The following is a 23,074-nucleotide window of genomic DNA, read 5'->3' on the forward strand; positions in this document are numbered from 1 at the left end:
GACTGCTTTATTCTCCAATCTTTGGTCCACTGGGTGGTCTTCAAACCCACCAGTTCACTAATTGTTGATTTTTTCCTTTTCTTGTGTCCACGAAATATTTTTGGCATTTCTCCCTCTTATCTTTTCTGACTTCAGGGTATTTTTCTCCCATATAGTTACTGACTTCTAGGCATAGAACATAGCAGGAACAAGTCATTAAGAGAGAAGCAGAAGCCAAGTGCCAGCTTTTATTTTGGAACAGAAGTGGAAAGGAAATCTTGCTCTGATTCCGTGGATGTGACCAGGGAGGTGTTGGTCGATATTTCTGTGCTGTGGAATCTTCGGTAACCAAGTTACCAGAGCTGGCAGCGGCTGGAGGGGTTCAAGAGGGTACCACGTGCACAGCGGAAATATCTGGCAAAGGCTGGGGTGCTGCTGAGGGCCCCGTGGACTCGGAGGTGTGGAGGGCTGTGAGTGTCATAAGATTCCTGGGGGCTGGGCTCCCTACACATCACCTGAGCAGGAAGAGAGGTCATTGAAGGAGGAGGGTCCGCAAGACAAGGCTAACCTAGTGACAAGGGGTGATCAGGGACAGCAGACAAAGAGGGGAACAGGGGATCAAGTGCTCCAAGGGCCACATGGAGCATTTGAAATGTATAGTTCATTTAATCTGGTGATAGTAGTCCAGGAGGAGGGCCTGGGCTGTATAATGATACCATTTATCAGTGACCGAGAGGCGGGGTCTAGCACAGGAGCTCTGGGGTGAAGTCTAATCTAAGTGTGTTGAAGACCTGGCACCTGAGTCTGTTGAGGGAACACAGGGTGTTTAAGGAGGTGATGTCAAGTGGCCGCCACACCTAAGATCAGGCGTCTGAAGAGGAATGTGGCATACAGTCAGCCTGTCGCAGGCTTTTTTTTTTTTTTTTTTTTTTGAGACTGAGTCTTGCTCTATCGCTCAGCCTGGAGTGCAGTGGCAGGATCTTGGCTCACTGCAACCTCTGCCTCCCAGGTTCAAGTGATTCTCGTGCTTCAGTCTCCCGAGTAGCTGGGATTACAGGCGCCCGCCACCACGCCCAGCTAAGTTTTGTATTTTTTGTAGAGACGGGGTTTCACCATGTTGGCCAGGCTGGTCTTGAAATGCTGATCTCAAGTGATCCACCCGCCACGGCCTCCCAAAGTGCCAGGATTACAGGCATGAGCCACTGCACCCAGCCACAGGCTTATTTTTAAGGCATCTGTATTTTGGGGGTATGAGAGGAGAAAAAAGTTGGTCTCCTCTCCTGGAGGAACCTGGGAATAGAGTTTTTTCCACCTTTAGAGTTGTGGAGGTGCTGAATTAGGTAGAAGAAACTGTAGTCATCTGAGGGGTGATTCCAAGGGGTAGGGAGGGATGAGAAAAGATGATAGTGAGGCATCTGCAGCAGAGGGTTTGGGGTATTTGGCGGAGTGTCCAAGGAGGGGAGTTCCATGAGCTTCNGAGACTGAGTCTTGCTCTATCGCTCAGCCTGGAGTGCAGTGGCAGGATCTTGGCTCACTGCAACCTCTGCCTCCCAGGTTCAAGTGATTCTCGTGCTTCAGTCTCCCGAGTAGCTGGGATTACAGGCGCCCGCCACCACGCCCAGCTAAGTTTTGTATTTTTTGTAGAGACGGGGTTTCACCATGTTGGCCAGGCTGGTCTTGAAATGCTGATCTCAAGTGATCCACCCGCCACGGCCTCCCAAAGTGCCAGGATTACAGGCATGAGCCACTGCACCCAGCCACAGGCTTATTTTAAGGCATCTGTATTTTGGGGTATGAGAGGAGAAAAAAGTTGGTCTCCTCTCCTGGAGGAACCTGGGAATAGAGTTTTTTCCACCTTTAGAGTTGTGGAGGTGCTGAATTAGGTAGAAGAAACTGTAGTCATCTGAGGGGTGATTCCAAGGGGTAGGGAGGGATGAGAAAAGATGATAGTGAGGCATCTGCAGCAGAGGGTTTGGGGTATTTGGCGGAGTGTCCAAGGAGGGGAGTTCCATGAGCTTCAGTAATAAGGCGTTCAAACTGACGTAAAGCAAGCTGTGGCAGGAGGTGGCAGTACCTACCTGGGCATAGCTTCGAAAGAAGATCTGCTGGGGGCTGAGGTCCAGGCTGGGCAGGATGGTCTCCCCATGGTGCCGTAACAGCCTCTTGCTGTATGCCTGGGTAGGGGTGGGAGGAGAAGGGCCTTCAGGCTCTAGACCTGTGGCCATTTGAAAGTCCCTCCACACAGTACCCAAAACCCATGGCCCTTGCTCACTGGCTCTGCACTGACAAGTTGATCTGAGCCAGAAGAAAGAGTAATTCCCAGAAGACCTATAGATGTCCTAAAGACAGAGGATCTCTGGGGTAGGAGGGGGATCCCCAGGTTGCCGTCTGTTCAGGGGGGATGTGAAGGGCAGAGAGCCATGCAACTGTACTTACATCAGGAATGGTGGCAGGAAAACTTGAGCACGTTTTCTAGTCTGCCAGTACACATAAATTGTGGCCCTTGACACTTGCATACCTGTAGCGCAATGGCTAGCCCCCCCACGTCTGCAGCGTTCTCCAAGAATGTGAGGGAGTCATTGAAGGAGGTTCCGCTGGGTAATGGAAAGGCAGCATAATGGCGTTTCAGGCACACGAGACCTTCCTGGAGGGCATGGGTGTCACAGGCTGGGCACCCCCCAGGTAGCACTGTTGAAAACAGGGCAAGAGAACATAGGGTTGGTGCTGCCGAGGTGAAGATGTGGGTGATACCACAAAATGACCCAGCTCCCAGGAGCGTGGCAAAGTTCCCAGGACTGCCCCACCTCAAACCTTAAATAACCTCCCTTTCCCCTCCAGGCCCCGCTGTGGCCTTCCCTTAGGTTCCCTATAATCCCACTTCCCAGTAGCCCCTGTTACCCACAGAGCTGGTAGAAGATGTGCAACAGCTCGTGGGCCATGATGCTGCCAGCAGCGCCAAAGTTCACAGCTCTAGGGAGACAAGGGCTTGTTTGACCCCCAGAATCTCTTGGCATTTTTGACTCCAATTCTCCAACTGTAAGTCCCATTCATTATAACACCTGTCGGCCCCTCTTGGGAAACTCCCTACCTACCCTCACAGAGTGACCCATACCTGGGGTAGCCAGGGTGGAAGAACGGGGGTTGGAGGAGTCCAGCTGGAAAGACTACCACATGGTCAGATATTGAATAGTAAGCATTGACCTCCCAAGGGGACACCTTCCACCTGTGGGAAGAGCACAAGTGAACTCCAGCCCCCACCACATATTGCCCTGCCACCCTGAGACATACGCAGTCCCTCCCAACTACCGTTACTATTCATGCTGCCTGCCCTGAGCCCTGGCTTCCTTTCCTACGAATCGTGGAGGGATCTCTCCCGGATGGAGTGCCTGTGTCTCCCCTGCACTCATACCTGTGTTGGGGGCAAGGCTGCAAGAAGCTCTGGACAATTCTAGCTTGGAGGGACCGGACACAGCTCAGGACAGACTGCAGGAAGTTTGGTCCAAGTTGTATCTGGGGAAGAGGCAGGAGGTGACTTGGGCACACAGAGACTTCTACAGATGCATGCTGACATACACCAATGGGACCATTTGACCCCAAACAGGCAAGCCCTGACACACAGGCATCCAGGGGATTAGGAGACAGCAACCCAGTGGCATCACCACATAGCACACAGAGGCTTTACACAGATCAGCACACAGATGAACACGCCCAGACAAGTCACAGGATGCATGCATGTGTGTGGGGACATGCATTGGGACCTGAAAAGATTCTGTTCTTCTGCCAACAAGACCTAGTGTGGATATTCCCCCATCGACCCCAGCCAGCACCATGGCAAGGACAGGGCTGAGTCACCCAGGGAAAACTGAGTGTCCAACAAAGACTCAGGATGGTCAGAGAAGTGAGGAGAAGTCAAGGACTGAGAAGGAGCTAGAAAACACAGGGACCCACATCTCTGTATTCTTGTCGGGCCAGCTCTGGCTTCAGGGCCCATACTGAAGCCCCCATCTCCACCTGCAGTTGAGCAACCTGGAGAGAGACACAGAAGGGGGTAGGAACACTCTTCGAGTCTACCAGAGGGAATTTCTCCCACTCGTTGCTCTGTCCCATTGTTGCCTCCCAAGCCTCTCACATTGTTGCCAGTGTGTGTGTATGCAGCCCAGTGGCTGCCCTACTTAGCTTGTGCCTGGGGGGCCCTTTGGCACTTGCTTCCAGTCCCCATCTCGCTTGGTCCAATACTCCATTCCCCGCACAGGCTCCCATACCAGCCAAGACACCTGACCTGACCTTCTCCTGGGCCATGTTCTGGGTCTCCTCATTCATCCAGGGAAGCTTTCTGAGGTGAGTGATGAGGGCATCCCGGATCGCAGTGTATAATTCCATGGCCTGTGGGAGTGAGGTCCAGGGACAGGGGGACAGGATCAGAAGAGGCCTCAGCCTGGAAAAGACCCTTGAAAAAGACCTTGGCCCCAAGGAGCTGCCTGGGCTGGAGCTGTTGCTTGAGCAGCAGCTCAACTAAAGCAACTAAAGGATCTGTGGAGAAAGGAAGCAGTGCCAAGCCCACAAAGGGAAGGTGGGGCCTCGCCATCCGTGAGGGCCATCAGGGAGATATAGTTCCTTTCCACGGGATGTAGTAGTCTAATGCGGGAGAAAGACAGTGTCCTTACTCCTGGGGGCAGGAACACCTCCCAGCAAGCAGAGGGAGGAGAGGGCTGTCGTTTTCTCCTCTGGCTCAGGGCCCTTGTCTTCACACCATCTTTTTTAGTGTCCACTCCCTCTCCTCATCCTCCTGAGCTCTTCAGCTCAGTCCCCCACAAGTCTCCCCAGCTTCACAACCTGAGTGTGTACTCATTGCTTCCCCAGCCACCAGCCACCTCAAGTAAATCCTTTCTTGGAGGGAAATGAAAGGCAATATCAAGAGGCTGGGCTCTGGCATCAGAATGCCTGAGTTCAAACCCTGTCTCTGCTTTTCGGTAACTGTGTGACCTTGGGCAAGTCACTTAACCTCTCTTTGCTTCAGTTCCCTCTTGCATAAAATCAGGATAATAACAGGAACTAAATGACATAGTTCATGCAAAGTGCTTGAAGGAGTCCCAGGCCTGTGGTAGGTACTCAGAAAGTACTCAGTGGTGATTTATTTGACTTATTTGCCCTCTTCAAGATTATGTCATCCATTCTGACGTCATGTCATGTGTTGTTAAAAAAAATCTTAGATATAACAGGGAGGAGCCTTAGAGATGATAGTGTTCAATTTTCCTTTTTTTTTAGTTGTTGTTGTTGTTTTGTCTTTGTTTTTGTTTTTGAGATGGAGTTTCACTCTTGTCACCCAGGCTGGAGTGCAATGGCGTGATCTCGGCTCACCGCAACATCCGCCTCCTGGGTTCAAGCAATTCTCCTGCCTCAGCCTCCCGAGTAGCTGGGATTACAGGCATGCACCACCACACCCAGCTAATTTTGTATTTTTAGTAGAGATGGGGTTCTCCATGTTGGTCATGCTGGTCTCGAACTCCTGACCTCAGGTAATCCACCCACTTCAGCCTCCCAAAGTGCTCGGATTACAGGCATGAGCCACCGCGCCTGGCTCGGTTTTCTCATTTGATGGTTGAAGAAACACAAGACCAGGAAAGTTGGGTGATTTGTCCAAGTGAGAGCATGTCATGGAGACTCCGTGGCCTAAAGCTGAACTGTTTCCACCCCAAGGATGGAGCAGGCCTTTGGGTTCCATCTCTCAGTGGCCCTTCTCTCTCTGACTGCCTGATTCCCCAATCACATACACCACTGAGAAAGTCAAAGTTAATAGAATGAGGGAAGGCTGGGTTGGGTGGGAAGGGGTGGAGGGATGTGGGCTGGGAAGAGCTCTCACATACAGCACTTCGGGTGCTCGGGTCAAAGGCCTCACGAACAAACAAAGCCGCCAGCGTGGGCTCGAAGAACGTGCCTGTCTCCTCCACGCACTTCATCCATCGCGGGCGGGCGGGCTATGGAGACAAAGCTGGAATGAGTGGCTCCTGTTCAGGGCTCTTTCCTCATCTGTCTCCCCAGTCTTCACTAGATCTTCATTCCCAGAGGGTGCTCTTTTGACTGGACTTTCTGGGATTCATCTCAGTTTACTACCCCTTAGGGTGACGCACATCACCACTCAGTACAAAATAAGCACATCTTCCTCAGAGCTGGTCTCATGAGCCTGGCTGAGCAAATCCTTCATGTTATTACCTGTTGAATTTGACAGCAAGGCCTCTAGGAGGCATCATTCTAGGGGACCAAGAGGCTCCTGGGAAGAAGATGAGAACCCAAACCTCATACCTCGGCGATCTGATGTTCCCCCTGTTCCCCCCCACCCCTCCCAACCACTCTACTCCGGGGTCCCAGCAATGATTCCCATCCTCCATGCTTCTTTGCTCAAAACGGAGATTGCAGATGGAAATTCTGTTCTACCACCATCACCCTTATCCTCTCTCCAGGTGGGCATGGTGTATTATACTGTAGCATCTTATAAAGAAGAAAATTATCAGAGTAGAAATGGGTTTTAGATGCCATATTGTTTGCTAGGAAAAGAGGACACAAGACAAGACTCATTGTATAAATTCATGGAGCTGGAAGACTTCCAGCCAAGTCAGAGAGGAGAGAATAGAACAGGAAGGTGGAGGGCTTTCACTGCAGAGGCAGGAGGCCATGGACAAACACCCAAGAAGGCAGTGCCAGCTGAGGACCTCGAGAATGAGAAACATAAGAGACAGACGCTGAGAAGGTCTTGGCGGTGGGCTTGAATGGCTTTGAAAACTTGACCAAAGTGTAAACCCAGAGATGACACAGGGTAAATGGAGACACACACTCAGGGAAACCAGGGGCAGGAGGAGGTAACTGGCCTGAGGGAAAGCTGAGCTGGAACTGATAAATACCAGCTAATATGCTAATTTGGGTTAGGCAAGATGAAGCCTCAAAACTTTATTCCTGTGATTCTTTTACTTCCCAAAGACCTGTCCACAGGGAAGGTAGGAAGGGTGCCACTAATACTCTCTCTGCAGGAGCTAGGCTGGTCCTGGGAATGGAGGGGGTTTATGTGCATCCCACTAGAGGAAACAGACCAAAGAGGCCAGTCTGGTAGTCACTGAAGAAGAAACTCCTGAACCCACCAGTTAAAGAGGTTATCATTTTGGAGGTTGCTGCAGACCTGGCTGCCCACATCTGTATTCTGTTGCACCTTGAGGTCTGCTAACCTTGTCTATTTTTATTTTTATTTTGTAACAGAGTCTCACTCTGTGACCCAGGCTGGAGAACAGTGGTGCGATCTCGGCTTACTGCAATCTTCACCTCCTGGGTTCAAGGGAGTCTTCTGCTTCAGTCTCCCAAGTAGCTGGGATTACAGGTGGCTACCACCAGAGATGGAGTTTTGCCATGTTGGCCAGGCTGGTCTCAAACTCCTGGGCTCAAGTGATCCACCTGCCTTGGCCTCCCAAAGTGCTGGGATTACAGGGATGAGCCGCCGCACCTGGCCAACCTTGTCTCTGATAAAGAGAAGAGGCTCAGATTCTTCTCATGCTGCATGAGTTGGAGCTCTGAAACAACAGGAACTAAAAGGAAATCCGGGTCTGAAAGCAATTATAGGGCCAAGTTGAGAATCTGCCAGCCACATTCTGCTGGACAAGCTTGGCTCCAGGAATACCTCTTATCAGACAGTTGCTACACCTGGAGCAGCAACCAGCATCAGCAGAGAGCTCACTTGAGCTTGGAAGTGTGGATCTGCCTACCCTTCTCACCCCTCCTGTTCTTGATTTGTTTCCTGATGCCCTTTGCTGGAGCCTGATCATTTCTCCAACAGGCTTTGCCATGGGACCTGACTGCTGGAGAATACAATCGCCACTGCAGACCACTGCTACAGCTGTCTCTCAAGATGTGGAATGGTAGTGTATACCACATTGACTGCAAAGGGAGAGTTACAGAGAGAGAGAAGGAGAGAAATAGAATTATAGAAAAAAGTCTCCAAAATATAAACCACAGAAGAAATATTTCAAACCTAAGGTAATGAAACTCAGTGGACTAATTTTAGGGCACCAAAAAAAAAAAAAGTTGCACATATAACCTCAGAACCACAAATACTATTTGAGAAATGATAGAAATCAGGACAAATTCTATGAGTCCGGAGGGAAGCAAAAATTTGACCAATCTTCTATACGATGAAAGGAAATTTTAGGGATTACAGGCCAACCAGGAATCTTTAATGTTCATTTCTAAGCAAAATTGTAGAACAAATCGTTAGATAGTTTTTGAACACTTGGAAAATAATGTGTAACTACTAAGGGCTATGATAGGATCACTGAAGAAAAATAATGCCAAAATAATAAAAATTCCTCTGGCTAAAAGTCTTGTGTAACTGAGGCATATGAAAGACCAGAAGCCGCAGACTCCAATAGGGGCCATGTAGAGGCATAACAGAGAACAGCAGTGCAACATCAGAGCCACAGGGCCTGGTGGGGCTACAGAGAGCGCACCCAGCCCCGAGCTGCGCCATGTAGCGACAGTCAGTTGTCGCTACAGGAGAAGGCTAGCCTAGTGTTTCCCAAGCTTCACAGACGTGCGCGCGCGCGCGCACACACACACACACGCTGGAAACCTGGCGCGCGCGTGCACACACACAGGCTGGAAACCTGGCGCGCGCGCGCGCACACACACACACACACGCTGGAAACCTGGCGCGCGCGTGCATACACACAGGCTGGAAACCTGGCGCGCGCGCGCGCGCACACACACACACACACACACAGGGTGGAAACCTGAATGCTAGCATGCCATATCTTAATTTTTGAATGTTGGTGATTAATTCAAAGTTTGCAAAAGATTCTACAGGCTAACAAAACCCATCTATAGATGAAATACATCCTCAAGCACCACGACCATCCTACCACTGAATAGAGTATTAGCACTTACTAAGTTTGAGTTATTAACTTAAACCCCTGTGATTCAGTAATACCAGTTGTCAAAATGAAAACAATATCTAGTCTACCTTCCTCACAAGTTTGGGGATCAGGTGAAATAATACCTTTCAAGTACTCTAAGGCACTACCCCACTCTGTTGGCATTATCTTGATTTAGCCATTCTTGGAAAACACAGATTGAGTCCTAGTGAATTAGATAGAGAAACTGATGTTGAATGATAGTGCAATTTGAGTGGAGTCTCATCTGGCCAAATCATAAGTAAACATCAATGGTGAACGATTTCAAGTTAACTTGACCTCCCCTGACATTCCTACTAAGAATCCTAACTACCACTCACTTAGCATTTCCTTTCCTCATTTCCTGTTTTGCTTTCCTTCATAATACAACCTAACATATTTTATTATTTTATTAGTTTGTTTATTGCCTTTCTTCCTTCACCAGGATATGCGATGAAGGCAGGGTTATTTATTTGTCTGTTTTGTTCATTGCTGCATTCCAAGTGCCTGGAGAAGTACCTGAAGTACACTAGGTTCTCAACAAATGTTTGTTACAAAAACTAATGCATAAATCTATAGCTAGGTCTTCAATAACCTGACCCGATGCCCTTCTCCCTTCAGGATCTTAGCAGTAATCTGGATGAAGATGCACTGAATAAAATTGCAAATGATCCAAAGCTGGAAGACCTGAATAAATTGAGATGTTGGGCTGAATATAAATCATTCACATTTAATCATTACAAATGTGAAGCTCTGCTTTTACTTCTCAAAAGCCACCTTCCCAAGTTTCATAAAAGAAAACCTGACTTAACAGGCATTTTCATTGACTATAACTCTATTCAAAACTAATCATCCAAAGATGGTCCAATAATGAGATTTAGAAATCTTCTGTATAAGGGCACTATAGACTATAATTCATTCAAAAGAATATGATCAGAAGTCGGTAATTAATGGCCACTGAATCGAACCAAACATTTTGATCATACCAAGGCCAAACTCTAGGTCATGTCTTTGATTCCATTCTTCCTCTCACATCACTCATCATCACGACATCCCATTGCTAACCTTAAAATATGTTCTTTTAAAATACAAATGAGATAAATCCCTCTGCATGTCTCTATTTCATACAGAGAGAAGCAAAAGTCCTTCAGTGACCTACCAGACCTTGTATGGTTCTCTCCTTCCTGCTCTGATTCCCTCCCCACTATTGTCCTAGTCACTCTGATCCAGGTGCCCTGGCTTCCTTGCTGATTCTCAAACACCCGGAGCACGCTCCAGGGGCATCAGTGGACACAGCCTGCCATGCAAGCCTAGTCTTCTCCTCTCAGCCAGAGCCACCAGGAGGATCCTTCACTCTGCACCAAGTTTTAGCCAGACTACCTCCTGCCCTATCCCAATGAGATGATACCCCTTTCTTCACCAGAAAACTTCTTCCTCTCTCTAAACTTTTTGTCAGTTCCACCTCCTGGACAGAGATCCCATTGATCCTTCAAATGCTCCCTGATCTCTCCCTCTCGGGAACTCCAAGAATATCTGCTGTCTAAATCAGGATCCCCATATCTGCTGTCTAAATCAGGATCCCCTGCGAACACAGCCATACCTATCCATTTACTTAGTGTACAGCTGTTTTTGCACTGCAGGGACAGAGTTGAGCAGTTGTAACACCAACCATTTATGGATCACAAAGTCAATATTTACTGTCTTGCCCTTTATAAAAAAGTTTTCTAACCTTTGTTTGTAGCATCTACTTATTTCTCAATCTTATACAGGGTGTGGTTAAAAACATGACTTTATGAACCAAAACATCTGTTTTGGAGTCTGTTCATTTACTTGTTAGCTGTGTGGTCTTGGGAAAGTTTCTTGACCTTTCTAAGCCTATTTTTGCATCTGAGAAACAGGGATTAAAAACCTCCAAGTGTTTCTGGAAGATATAAACGAAATAACCTGTCCTAAGTGCTAACAGACAATGACTACTCTATGTATATCAGCTATTATCATTAAGTGTCATCTTTTATACTATTGTCTCAGAAAGGGGAAGTGGCTTCCCCAAGGTCACACAACTATTTGTTGGCAGAGATTAATTCAGCTTTTAAGCCCAAGGACAATTATGTGTCCTAATGGAAAAGATAATGGCTTCAGGACATCTAAGCCTTCTGCATTCTTTAAGCCTGAGCCTCAACATTAGCACTCTTACAACCTCCAAGAAGTGCCATGAGGCTATGGTGCTGGCGTTTATAGGTAGCTGTTTTTGGGATTTTGTAGCAACCCCAATTAAGATAACTTGGGGCTCTGGTCTGCTTCATCTGAATCAAGAGAAAAGCTGGGCAGAAGCTTCTTGGCGACTCTCCAACCCAAGTGATACTCCTCAGGAAGACTGCTTTTTTAGCACAATGAGCAAACAACACAGACCCTGGAGCCAGGCTGCCAGGGTTCAAATCCTCACTCCACTGACTTACTGTCATAACTGAGCAACTTCCTTAACTTTCCTGCCTCTGTTTCCTCATCTTTAAAACAGGAACAAAATGGCACCCATGGTACCTCATGGAATTGTAAAGATTAAATCAGCTAATAGATCTAAAGGCTTTCAAAGAGTGTCTAGTGCATCATTAGCTCTTGATAAGCAATAACTACATTCCAGTCCCAGTGAATGTCTTTTCCTTCTCTGAATTCCACAGCAATTTTAGGTTGCCAAAGCAGAGAGTTTCTCCAAGGCAGGGAAATGGCCCACAAATTACTAAGAAAAAAAAAATCCAGTGATTTTTAAGACTAAACTGAGGCCTTCACTGAGGTTGGGACATATCCAATGTACTAGACTCTTCTGCTAGCTTTTGGATATATCCAACTTGGGATTTCAAGATTCTCAGCAAAGGAGCATCTCTGCATCTTATGTAATAAGTAGACTCTGGTGAGTGAAGTGCATTTTCTACCCAGGCCCCTCCTCAGCTATATCCACATCTGTGCCACAAAGCCTACATGTGGCCCAATGGATCCCACTGGATATCAGAGATAAACTCTTTGTGAAGCATGTTTGAACATAAAATCAACTAGACATTAAGGAAGGCCACTGCTTAACATCTCTCTCATCCTAATAAATCGTAAGCTCTAAGTCCAAGTTATCCTGAGCAAATAGTATAAGCGTAATGACAAAGAAAGGGCAGTCCTTGATAATTTCAGAGTTTTATATTTGAGCTCAAACACCCAGTAAGAAGCCAGAGAGGTAATCAGGCTGGGAGATGTGTGCCTGAAGGTCTGGCACATGGTATCTTGGTTTTCAAGTTAAATTTTGTCTGGACAACTTGCCTGCTTCTGTGGAAAGCCAAGACATGGAGGGGCATCTACCATCATGGCCCCCTCCCTGAGAGACAGATGCCAACATTTACCCCTCAAAAGAGTAGATACTCCTTTCGAGTATCTGGGCAAATACACCCGCTCCTCTCCTCACCATGGGTGGTTGCTCTGTCAGTTCCCGCAGTTTCTGGCTGAGCTTTCTGCGTGCCTTCTGGAATTGACTGTCTAGGGCTGGAGAAAGGGTCCCCACCAGCCCTAAGATCATGTGGCTCTGCAGAAAGTCCCTATGGAGACAAAAGAGACCCACACATATACCCCAGGAATCTGGGGATGCCTCAAGAAGAGCCTCCCCTTGTATAAGTCACCTTGATCCTCCAGAAGGCAGACCCTTCTCCTCTGTATTAATAACTGTTTTAACATGCACCCAAGTCAAAAAGAGCTTTTCGTGGTATAGGTTGGGGTAGGATCTAGCTCCTTAGTAAAAAAAAAAAAACTAGATGAAGAAGCAACCTTCAAAGTCAAAGGGAAAGAAAGTTCTGGGCTAGATGGCATCTGGACTCATGTCATGAAACAGATTCTACTTCCACAGTCAAAGTATCTCAGGTTGTCCTCAGATGTATCTCACAAGCAGAAGTAAGCTGGTCTCTGTGACTCCTCTCTGCTCCACCAGCAATGCTCCTGCCAGGACTGCATTGCACCCTTATGTAAGCCGGCTCACTCCCATGTGAACGGGCAGCTACCTCCCTCAAAAAGAATTTCTAGATGCTGCTGCCACCATGAAGAAGGCCCTTAGGCCCAAGCCCTTGGAAGAAATCTACTGCTTTCAGGTGGTAGCCACCCAGGGATCAGGGGAGGCAGAGACCCTAACAAAGAGCCACTCTCTCATGTCCCCAACCCCAACACCCCTTGACTTCCTGATACTAGCAGAAATGCTCTTAGACATTGTTTCCCATAAGAGCTCCAGAATCCTCACACCACACCTGAGGAATGGCCCCTCCTCTTACTTTCTTCCCCTAAGTACCCCCAGCCTTCACCATCTTCATCTCCTCATCTCATGTGCCTCCTCCTCCAGCCCACAGTCCTCAGCTGCTAAAAAGACATACATGCACTCAACTGTCCTCTGTATCTGGGTCTTCCAGCATCTTCTACAGCTCAGAGGCTCTTGACTGGCTGGTGTTCTACTCTCAGCAGACCCTGTGTCTTGGCTGACCCTCCATTCTTCATGTCGTGTGTATCCTCCCTTACTCGTGCTCCCAAGACACATCCCCCCATCCTCTCTGTGCCACCCACCCCATGCTTCTCTGCCACCACAGGTAGCAAGTTCCTCTTATCTTCCTGGGAGGCCCTTACCAGCCTGCCTTCCCCAAGGTTTCCTCTGCCCCCAAGATCTATGGTGCACAGGCTCTCCTCCATTTCCATGATCTCCCCAATCCCACCTGGGGCGAACCTCTGCTTTAGCAGCATCTCCTCCACCAGTTGTGACATGTTTTTCAAATATTCCACGTCATGGACCACGAGGGACTGAGAGGGGCTCAGGGACATCGGTGTGAATGTTGCTTGCAAGCAGGACAACCAGTCGATGGCAGGGGCAATTTCCTTAGAGGAGGGACACAAAGCTGAGGGGGAGAAGGAAAAGAGAAGGAAGGGGAAAGGGCTTCCCCTTGGGTGTGAGAAAAAGAAGAAAAGAGGCTAATTGGAGGAGGAGATGGAGCCAGAGACAGAATGAAAAGGAATTAAGGGCACTAGGAGGAAGAAGGAAATGAAGTAATGTTTGGGAGGAAGGTTCCCGTGCCCACAGTCTTCTGGCCCCCAGTTCCAGGCACCTTGAGCTGGTCGATAGTGACCATCTGAAAGAGCTTGCCCTGTGCCCGCCGCTGCTCCAGGGGCCTCAGAAACTGGAACAGCCGTGAAGTGATGGAGATGGACAAGGAAGCGTGTTCTTGCACCTTGTTTGGGTCTCCTCCCAGCAAGGTTCCCAGCTGATTTAAGTAGGTCAGGTATTCCCGAAAGATCTGGAGGAAGGAAATGTCAGTCACAGGTGCCAGAGGTGCCTACCTTTCTCCTGGCCTCAGAGGGAAGGGTCTTTGTCCATGTGCCATCTTACCTGGGCATAGGTCTTCTGTTCCTGATCTTGCTTGAGGGGAACATCAAACTCTGGCTGGTCTATCTGGACACAAGAGAGACTGGAGAGAAGCGGGGAGCATGGCAGATGGAGAGGGCAGGCGTGGGGAGTTGGGGAACATACCATGGGAGACGGCCTTGGGAGACGGACATAAAGATTGGACAGAAGAGAAACAAGAGTACAAAGAAAGGAAGAGATTGGGGTTGAGGGGCATGAGAAGAAGAGTCCAGATGTGAGAATGGGAAGAGATGGTGAGTATTACAACCAATGTGGGTGTGCCAAGCAAGGCAGAAGCATAATAATCAGCATCCTAAAAGGAGCTATTCTTTGTCTCAGGAACAAGACCAGGGTGAGTGAGGTGAGGAACTTGTCCCAGGTACAAAATCTAAGACGCACCAAAAACTCAGTAATCAAACTGCAACCTAACTTAGGAGTATATTCTTGCAATAGGTAGCTCCATCTCAGCCAGCCATAGCAGCTGATCTTCAGGCAACCATAGGCTGTCAAGTGATCAGACCATGCCCATTAAAGACAATTGCTAAGCTGTAACCAATCAAGTTGTTTCTGGGTGTCACTTCCTCTTTCTGTAAATACTGCCTGCCTACATTGTTGGGTGGAGCTCTCTGAACCTCTACTGCTTCAGAATGCTTTCCAATTCACAAATCAATCTTTGCTCAAATAAACTCTTTTTAAAAAAACTCAGTAATCAAGATGAATACTTAATTATCATTTTAAAAAATCAAAATTACTACCAAAATGTATGATAAATAAATTCTCAAAACTTTGCTTATCATGGATTTTTTTCCCCAAAAAAATACTTTTAGTCAATTTTGTTTTGAAAAGCAAAAAAATGCATTTGTTGTTCAAGAAAAGTCCCTCAGTGTATTTTTGATTCATTTTGAAAAGAAAAAATGCATTAAGTATTTTCCAAATGATTCCACCATAGAATTTTGTTGCCATTTTGGGTAAAAAAGCATAATCTTTTGTCAAAAAATTCATAATGAAGAAAAGTTTGATATTTTGGTTCATCGTGTATTGTTGCATTGATTTTGATTTTTTAGGAATGTGTATTAAAATACTGTTTATTGTGATACTGAGTTTTGGGGACCTTCTTAAATTAGCACCCCAGGAAAGCACCATGTATATTTCACCTTAGTCTGGCCCTGATGAATCCTTGATTCTATTCTGAAGATCTTTGCTTCTACCTTTTCCCTTTTCTTCTCCAATTTCAATATCCCACTCTTATCTTGAGCCATATACTTTTCCTTTTGTCTGGAAAAAAACTTTCACTTGACCCTTTTGCTACATTGTATGTCCACAGGTCAAGGAACAAAAAAGCATCTATGCCCACAGTTTCCACTTTCTTACCTTCCTCCTAAGCTCCGTACAGTCTGTGTCCACTGCCATAACTGTTTGGAAAGTATCTTCAGGTATCCAAGGGTGTCTTCTCATTCCTTGTTCTCTGAGCTGACCCCTCCTTCCTGAAGCTCCTTTCCTTTGTGGCCCACCACACTGGTCTAGCTCCCATCTCTCCAACTGTACTCACTTTTCCCTGGCTCCCTTCTGCCCTCAGTCTTTGGAGTTCTTCTTCTGTAGTCCATCCTTCCTACCTGCTTTTAACCCAAAAGACTATCTAGGCTCACACTGATGATAACCACCCTCCTCCCATTCACACTAAATCAAAACAATGGGATCATTGTGTAATCCCCCACTTTCTTTATTTATATCCAATCAGTCACCAAATCCTCTAGAAACAGCATGGACTATCATTACTTTGGTGAAGTTGCCTAAATCCTTGTGCCTGGCTCTTCCTTTCCATTTTTACCTCTATCTCAGGGCCTCAAAAAATGCTCATTTAGTTTCCTCGACAACCCCAGACTGACATTCAAAACTGCTGACTATGCATAGCCATCAAAATATTTGCTCTATGCACAATTGTCCTAACAGTTGGATGGCCTCAGTAGCTCTTTTTTTTTTTTTTTTTCTATTATGTCAAATGTTTCACCTCTGCCTGACTTCTTAGAAACAATCAGGCTCAACCTTATGTCTTCAGTCTCACTTTTACCTCCCACTGCACCCCACCCTGCCTCCCAAATCCTCAGTTAATAGACCAGCCTCCTCACTGACCCCACAGAGGAATCACATCATTCCAGGTCCTCCCCCTGGCTCAGGATTTCCAACACCCCATAGCTTCACCTCCACTTGTGTGAATTAACCATGTTTCAAGGTTGGCTTAGCTCACCTTCTCTCATTCTCTCCTCTCTGAGCCTCTCCTTAACCAGATCTTAACTGGCCCCCAAAGGCTACATCAGTTAAACTCCTGAGCACACTGTTTAGAACTAAATTTTAGAACACCTCATAATGATAATCAATTCTTTTGTACTTATCCTGTAGTAATTTTGTGGCTCTTTTGACAGTAGGGTCCAAATATACAGATAGCATTACATTAACCACAATAGTGACAGCTCCATGTTTTTATTTAGTTACTCTCTCAACAAATACCTGGCAAAAGCCTCTAGCTGCCTGGCCCTGTGCTAGGTCCTAAGGAACAAAGGCAAATAAAGCATGGTCCTTTTCTAAGGAGGCTCACAATGTTCAACACAGAGTGATAAATGCTGAGAGCATGAGGAAATGAGAAGAGCGAGAAAAAGGCTTCATCTAACTCATAACCAGGGTGTCGGTGAAGACTTCCTGGAAGAGATAATAAAGCCAACATTTGAAAAACATGTAAGTTTTCCAGGTTCAGTGTGGGGGATGGTTGCAGGCACAGGGAGCAGCATAGGCAAAGAACTGAGAAATATTCCTGGAAGTAGCAGTGAGTCAGCATGGCTTGGGGGTAAGGGAAAGAAGGAATGTACAGGAGATAAGGCTGGAGAAGTGTGTAGGGGTCAGATCACAAGGTGCTTGCAAAGCTTTACTAAAGATTAGGGACTAGATTCTGATGACCTGGCAAGCCACTGGGTCACTGACAAGCATTTAAATACAGACAGTAGTATAGTTAGCCCTTGGTTTAGAAAAGTTCCCTCTAGTAAAAATAAAGAGTAAATAAAATGAGAGCAAGCCTAGAGATAGGACTAGTTAAGGGGCTCTGAGATTAATCCAGATTAACAGTAAGAAAGACCAGGCCTACTTCTGTCTTCCCAGCACTGGCTCTGCTGCTCCATTTCCCACCCCCAGCTAATGTCCCTGACTTTCATATCAATAATTTTCCCTTAAGGTTGGGTTGTTTCCTATATCACACAGGTGTCCTCTCTTCCCAACCTGCAACCTTCCTCTAAGGGATGATTGACTAGAGATGGAGCCAGGCCAGGTCCAACTGTATCTTTGCCAGTGCATCCCTCACCTGGATGACTGGTGTGTGTGGAGAGGCAGGATGAGGTCCCAGGTAGGCTCTGAAGAAAGGGAAATGGCCATACTGACTCATGAGAAGTCTCAGCGTTCGGTTAAAGTTTAAGGAAGTCCAGTTACCAGAGATGCGCCAGCCTCCAAGCTTTAAAGGAGAGAGAAGGGGCTGAGCATAGGATCTGTGGAGTCCATCCCTCATTGTCTTGGTCGTCTCTTACACAGCTGCTACCGCCTGACCTCTGCCCTGGGCGCCTTGATTCCTCTAGGGCGCCATATCTGTCCTTTTTTATCTGCCTTCTCCCAAGGTCCTGATAGTTTCACAGGGCATAACCATTTCCATCTCCATCTCCCTCCCAGAACTTGGGGGGCCCTAGGAAGAAGACCCACCCTCTAGGAAAAAAAATGGCAGCCCTAAGCATGCATTGGTGCCATATATTATGTGTCCAGAAAAGTTAGTATCCCAGCTTTTCTCACCTCCTCAATAACTTGTCTGAGGGGACCAGTCCCTGCAGCTTCAATGGCACGTGTATCCATGCAGGAGTTGTAGAACTGGAAAGCTTTTTCCTCCCCAGAGCCTGGGTGCCAGGAATTCTGGGCCTCTAGAAAGGAAGCATGGGAGTGAGGACTAAACTCTGATTTTATTTTTATCTTGCCCAAATTCCTATCAAAGGGGTCTGAGCAGTCATGCCCTATATCATAAGTTCTCATCAGATGGGTTTTATTTAACCCCATGTAACATGATTTACTTTCTAACCTGATTCTGGCATAACATTACGAGACAAGGAAGAAAATAAAAATATTTTACCCCAAAACATGTTTCTTTGCCATATTTTGAAATGACCCTACAAAGCTGTTCTTTGTGGAGGAAAATTTGCATCTATAAAGACTCTCTATTAGCTATTAACATATCTCTGTTAACATAGCTAGATCTTTTGATTAACTAAGATCCGAACAGGAAACACTTATCACCTATTGTCTCTAAGGGCAGCCACTATAAGACTTCGAAAGAACTTTGGTCTCCACAATCTTTATCTTACCCTGAATATTTCCTTTCTATCTATCCCAGATCTTTAGACAAACTCAACCAACTGTTAACCCGGAAATGTTTAAATTCACCCATAACCTGTAAGCCACCCCCACCCCTTTGAGTTGTTCCACCTTTCTGGACCAAACCAACGTATTTCTTAAAAGTATTTGATTGATGTCTCGTGCCTCTCTAAAATGTATAAAACCAAGCTGTGCCCCGGCCACCCTGGGCACATGTTCTCAGGATCTCCTGAGGGCTATATCACAGGCCATGGTCACTCATATTTGGCTCAAAATAAATATTTTCAAATATTTTACAGAGTTTGACTCTTTGTGTTGGCAGGAGAATTAAAGGAGTGGCAACTGGTATAGAGGCAAAGAGGGAGGGTTGGAGACAGGGAGCTTACAGGAAAGAAAGACTCCCACAGAAGATGGAAGGAGGGGGAGGAATAGAGATGAGGAAAATAAGAAGGATGAGAGCACTGCCCAGTTTGGGATGGATCAACTTGATGAAATGATGAAAGCAGGGAAAGAGAATGAGGAGAAGAAGACAATATGGAAAATAAAAGAAATGTGGGAAAGAAATCAAGAAGGAAAAGACAGGGAAGAAAAGAGAAAGGTAGCAATAAGTGGGATATGGGCAAAGGATAAAAGAGAGAAATGAAAGACAGGAAAGAAAGAAATGACTGAAGAAATTAGACAAATTCAGGGAACTAGAGAACTTTAAGGAATTGGAGAGAAGAAAACTCATAAGGAAAGGTTTAGCAAAGAGAAGAAACAGGAGAGGACTCTCCTAGTCCAGACTTCTCATCCATTGATCCCAGGAAACAAACAAACACACTATAATCAAATGCAAGTCTCTCTGAATCATCCACCCTCTAATATCTAACACTCTTTCCACCCTCAGTCCCCCTGAAATCTATTCATCCATCCCATTGTAGGCAATAGAATTTATCCTGAGCATATTTTTTCTTTTTATCTCTGAGCCTTCCCTGAAAGTATCCATCTACCCAAAGAGAGTCCACCTCCCACTCTTTCCCCATCAAAAAAGGAGGGCAGAGGGGTGCATTATTTTTCCCAGATTCTAACTGATAGTGTCAACACATTCTTTAGGTTCCCTTGCACTGGAAACGCATGCCTATCTTACATGTTCTTATTCCCAAATCCTCACCATCCACCAACTTCCTGGGAAGCACTTCCAACCTCCTACACAGTTACAGTTCATCCTTCTGGTTTTCCTCTCAGTCCTGGCAGTTTTCCTCTCCAGCCCCCATCTGCAGGAACTTTACTTCCACTGCCAATTAACTCAGCTTTCCTATTCTTCCAACATATCCTTAGTACTTACCCACCTTTTCTCTTATGCACAGTGATGAAGCCCTCTCTCACTTCTCACCCCACCGTCCTATCCCTTTCATTCCACCATCATCCATCATCTCCAGTCATCCATCTCTATCATCCCACTTGTTCCAGGTCAACTTGCTTGCCATGGTCCAAAGTTTCAAAGGAGAAGCAAGAAGCAAGAGATCATTTTGAGAGAGGGGAGCTCTGGCATGGTGAGAGGGAGAGGATAACGTTGAAAAGGAGGCATTGGGAGACTAGAGGTTTCGGAGGTTAGAGAATAAGAGTGACAGACAAGAGAATTGGAATGCGGGAGGAGCTGAGGAGATGCTTGTGGAGGAAGGCACCATGCATAGGATAGAAACTGAACATTTGGAGGAAGCAACAAAGATGGAGCTTGCTAAAAGGGACAAGTTGGAGAGAATGGAGTAATTATGAATACATGGAGAAGCAAAGAAGATGGAAATTAGATAAAGAAAAAAATGCAGAGAGGGACCAAGAGAAATGGAAGAAGGATACCCAAGGTAAGGCAATAGGAAACAGTGAGAGAGGAGCAAATCCAGGCAGCTCCCGCCATCCTACCTCTTTTACTCCCACATCATCTCCAATCATCCATCCATATAATCCCACCTGGGATGGCACAAACCAGGTGTTCCACAACTACGTAGGGTTTGGAGTAGTCATGGTCATTCTAGGCACCCACTTGCACAGAGCATCTTCCACCCTGCTTTCCTCACCCAGTATTCTCCGAAGTCGGTTTTTGTTCTTTGTGGCAAGCTCCTGAAAAGAATTATTGGTCCCTTTGATCCTTCCACAGGCAAAGCCAAAGAAGTCAGTGCAGGGGGCCACACTTGTGTTCCCAGAGGCCAGGTAATGATCCCGGAGATCCAAACACACAGGTGTCTCACAGGGGCCTGCGGGGAAAAGCTCAGAGCTGGGAAAGAAGAGGCAAAAAGACCAGGGCTCTCCCAAGGGGCTAGGCAAAGAACATCAGGTGAGTAACTAAGAGGGGAGCTGATGAAAAAGAAATGGTTAGGATGCAGGGAGGAAGAAGAACCATGGGGACCCCAAGGGTCAGGGAGGGCAGAAGCCCCAGGAGCAGGGACTGGGCCCAGATGCCAGGGCTGGGGGAGGGCTGACTAGGTTAGGGTGTCTGGGATCTTGCTTACCAGGGCCACAGTTCTGGAAGATGTAGAACAAAAGCACAGAAAAACAAAGGAGCAGGCCCAAAACCTGGATAGCTGTCAGCAACCGCCTGGCCACTGCCCATGGCCTGTTCCCTTCCACGGGCAGCCTCTCTTCTGGAGTGCTCTGTGGAAGGAACCAAGAGGTGAAAGATACAAGGTGGAGGGGGTTGAGAGACAGGGATGGGAAGAAGAGGAGGAGAGGGGAGAGAGAATGCATCTGTTAGTGCTATAGTCACTTTATACAGAAATAATTATCCCAATTCTTCCTAAACCCAGTCCTACTTTAACTCCTGGGAGATGAGAAAACAAGGAATGTCAACTGTTTTGGGTGAGGATGAAGCAGACAGTTAGGGGATGAATGTTTGTGGGATTTTAGAGCCCAGAGTGACAACATCAGTGTATTCCAGCCCTAGGAGAGAAGGCCACATACTTCTTGGCTCCAGAGAGTCCCCATTCCACCTGCCTGGCTGGGTTCCCTCGGCTCTTCCTCACTTTGGTCCCCACCTTCCTGAAGTGAGTGGAGGGAGAAGGAGGAGAGAGAAGCTGGTGCAGGAAACCATGCATTGAAGAGAGTTTTCTCAGGCCATTTTGTTACCCTCGCTGCCTGCCCTGCCCCCACACACATATTTTTATCTCAGGGCAGTCTTCCCAGATGGGCTTCAGAATGAACCTGTCCCCTGAATGTGCCATTTGTCACTTCCTCTCCCATTACCTCCCTCTCTCTCCCCGTTTCTACTCTGTAAGCCTCAGGTTCCCTCCCCTCCAGTGGGGGCAGGACATTTGCACACAGCCATCCTCACTCCCCACCCAAGGCCTCTGACTCCAAAAGGGGACTTACCATCTGTCTATCCTCTATGGCTCCAGAATCCTTCCTGGTTCCACTCTAGGTGCTGATTCGAAGGACTGGGGTCCAGGAAATGGTCCCCCTTCTTGCCCTCACCCCAGTTCCTTGATCTTGGAGAAGGGACACTTCTCTTGCTCTTTCCCCTTGTCCCCAGACACACAGGACTGGCCTCTGGGTGGAGCCTGCTTATCACTGGGGGGCACCCAGGTTTCTCCTCCCCCTTTATCTCAGCTTCTCAGGGGAGAAGAGGGAGGGAGTCCTCACTCCCCGAGCAATCTTGCCCTTGGTCTGCTCCTCTTGTCTTGCACTGTGACTCTGCCCATGAAGTTCCTTTATTTCTAAAATATTCTTCCTTCTCTCCTTTCTTCTCTATAAAAAAATATGAGGCACAGTAAAATTTTAAAGAGTTTATTTAAGAAGCAATTCATGAATTGGGGAGCACCAGACCGACAAAAGTTTAGTGTTGCGATGACAAAGTGTCAGAGGCAAGCATTTACTGGGAAGTTATAGAAGCAAAATAAAACATTATTTGATTGGTTTGCAGTTACATAATTGCCTTTTTTAAGTAACTTTTTGGAAAGTCCCTAGTCACATGATCATATGTTAGTTGACTACTTATCATTGGCTGGGGTTAAATTTTTATTTCTGTCATAAGCATTTATCAGAAATTGACCCAAGTAAAGTTTCACTTATGTTTGTAGTTTTAGCAAGAATATGGCTATTTTTAAGGTCTTTGGCTTTGTCTGCCTGGGAATTTTTCAGGCCCAGTCTCCATTTTAGTTTTGTTTTCACACCTCTCTGACTGGCTTTTCTGGGATTCATCAATCCCCAGGTCAAATGCCACCTTTCCCAGGAGACCTCCCAGCTCCATGCCCGTTCACACTGTTCCCAAGCATGCTCAATTGTTTCTTTTGGTGTTTCATAGCTCTGCTGGCTGCTGGCAGAGTCATGCCTTCAAAAGATCACCCAGCTAGGAGACCCTAATCTGCTAATTATTAGCTCTGTGACAATAAGCAAG

General features: G+C 46.8%; 1 protein-coding gene across 6 annotated transcripts; it reads right to left on the reverse strand.

The window, feature by feature from the left end:
* Positions 1-195: 195 nt before the first annotated feature.
* On the reverse strand, positions 196-22,279 carry KEL (Kell metallo-endopeptidase (Kell blood group)). Of its 6 annotated transcripts, XM_017891382.1 has the most exons (19): positions 22,051-22,277; positions 21,195-21,336; positions 20,763-20,939; positions 18,136-18,260; positions 17,785-17,806; positions 17,660-17,708; positions 14,299-14,377; positions 14,018-14,206; positions 13,642-13,790; positions 12,349-12,478; positions 5,844-5,954; positions 4,264-4,362; positions 3,928-4,005; positions 3,389-3,489; positions 3,092-3,202; positions 2,882-2,949; positions 2,498-2,667; positions 2,058-2,153; positions 196-494 (listed from the first exon to the last, which is right to left on the reverse strand). In XM_017891382.1, exons 1-19 carry the CDS (start codon positions 22,051-22,053, stop codon positions 333-335), a joined length of 2,061 nt encoding a protein of 686 aa, XP_017746871.1. In that variant the 5' UTR covers positions 22,054-22,277; the 3' UTR covers positions 196-332. The 6 variants fall into 6 exon arrangements, 5 of the variants coding, with proteins under 5 accessions (XP_017746871.1, XP_017746872.1, XP_017746869.1 ...); XM_017891383.1 differs by having other exon boundaries at positions 14,141-14,206; positions 14,299-14,361; positions 17,660-17,806; XM_017891380.1 differs by having other exon boundaries at positions 14,299-14,361; positions 17,660-17,806.
* Positions 22,280-23,074: the final 795 nt, after the last annotated feature.

The sequence above is a fragment of the Rhinopithecus bieti genome, unplaced genomic scaffold (genome assembly GCF_001698545.2).
Source record: "Rhinopithecus bieti isolate Rb0 unplaced genomic scaffold, ASM169854v2 scaffold_21621, whole genome shotgun sequence".
NCBI classification, from domain to species: domain Eukaryota; kingdom Metazoa; phylum Chordata; class Mammalia; order Primates; family Cercopithecidae; genus Rhinopithecus; species Rhinopithecus bieti.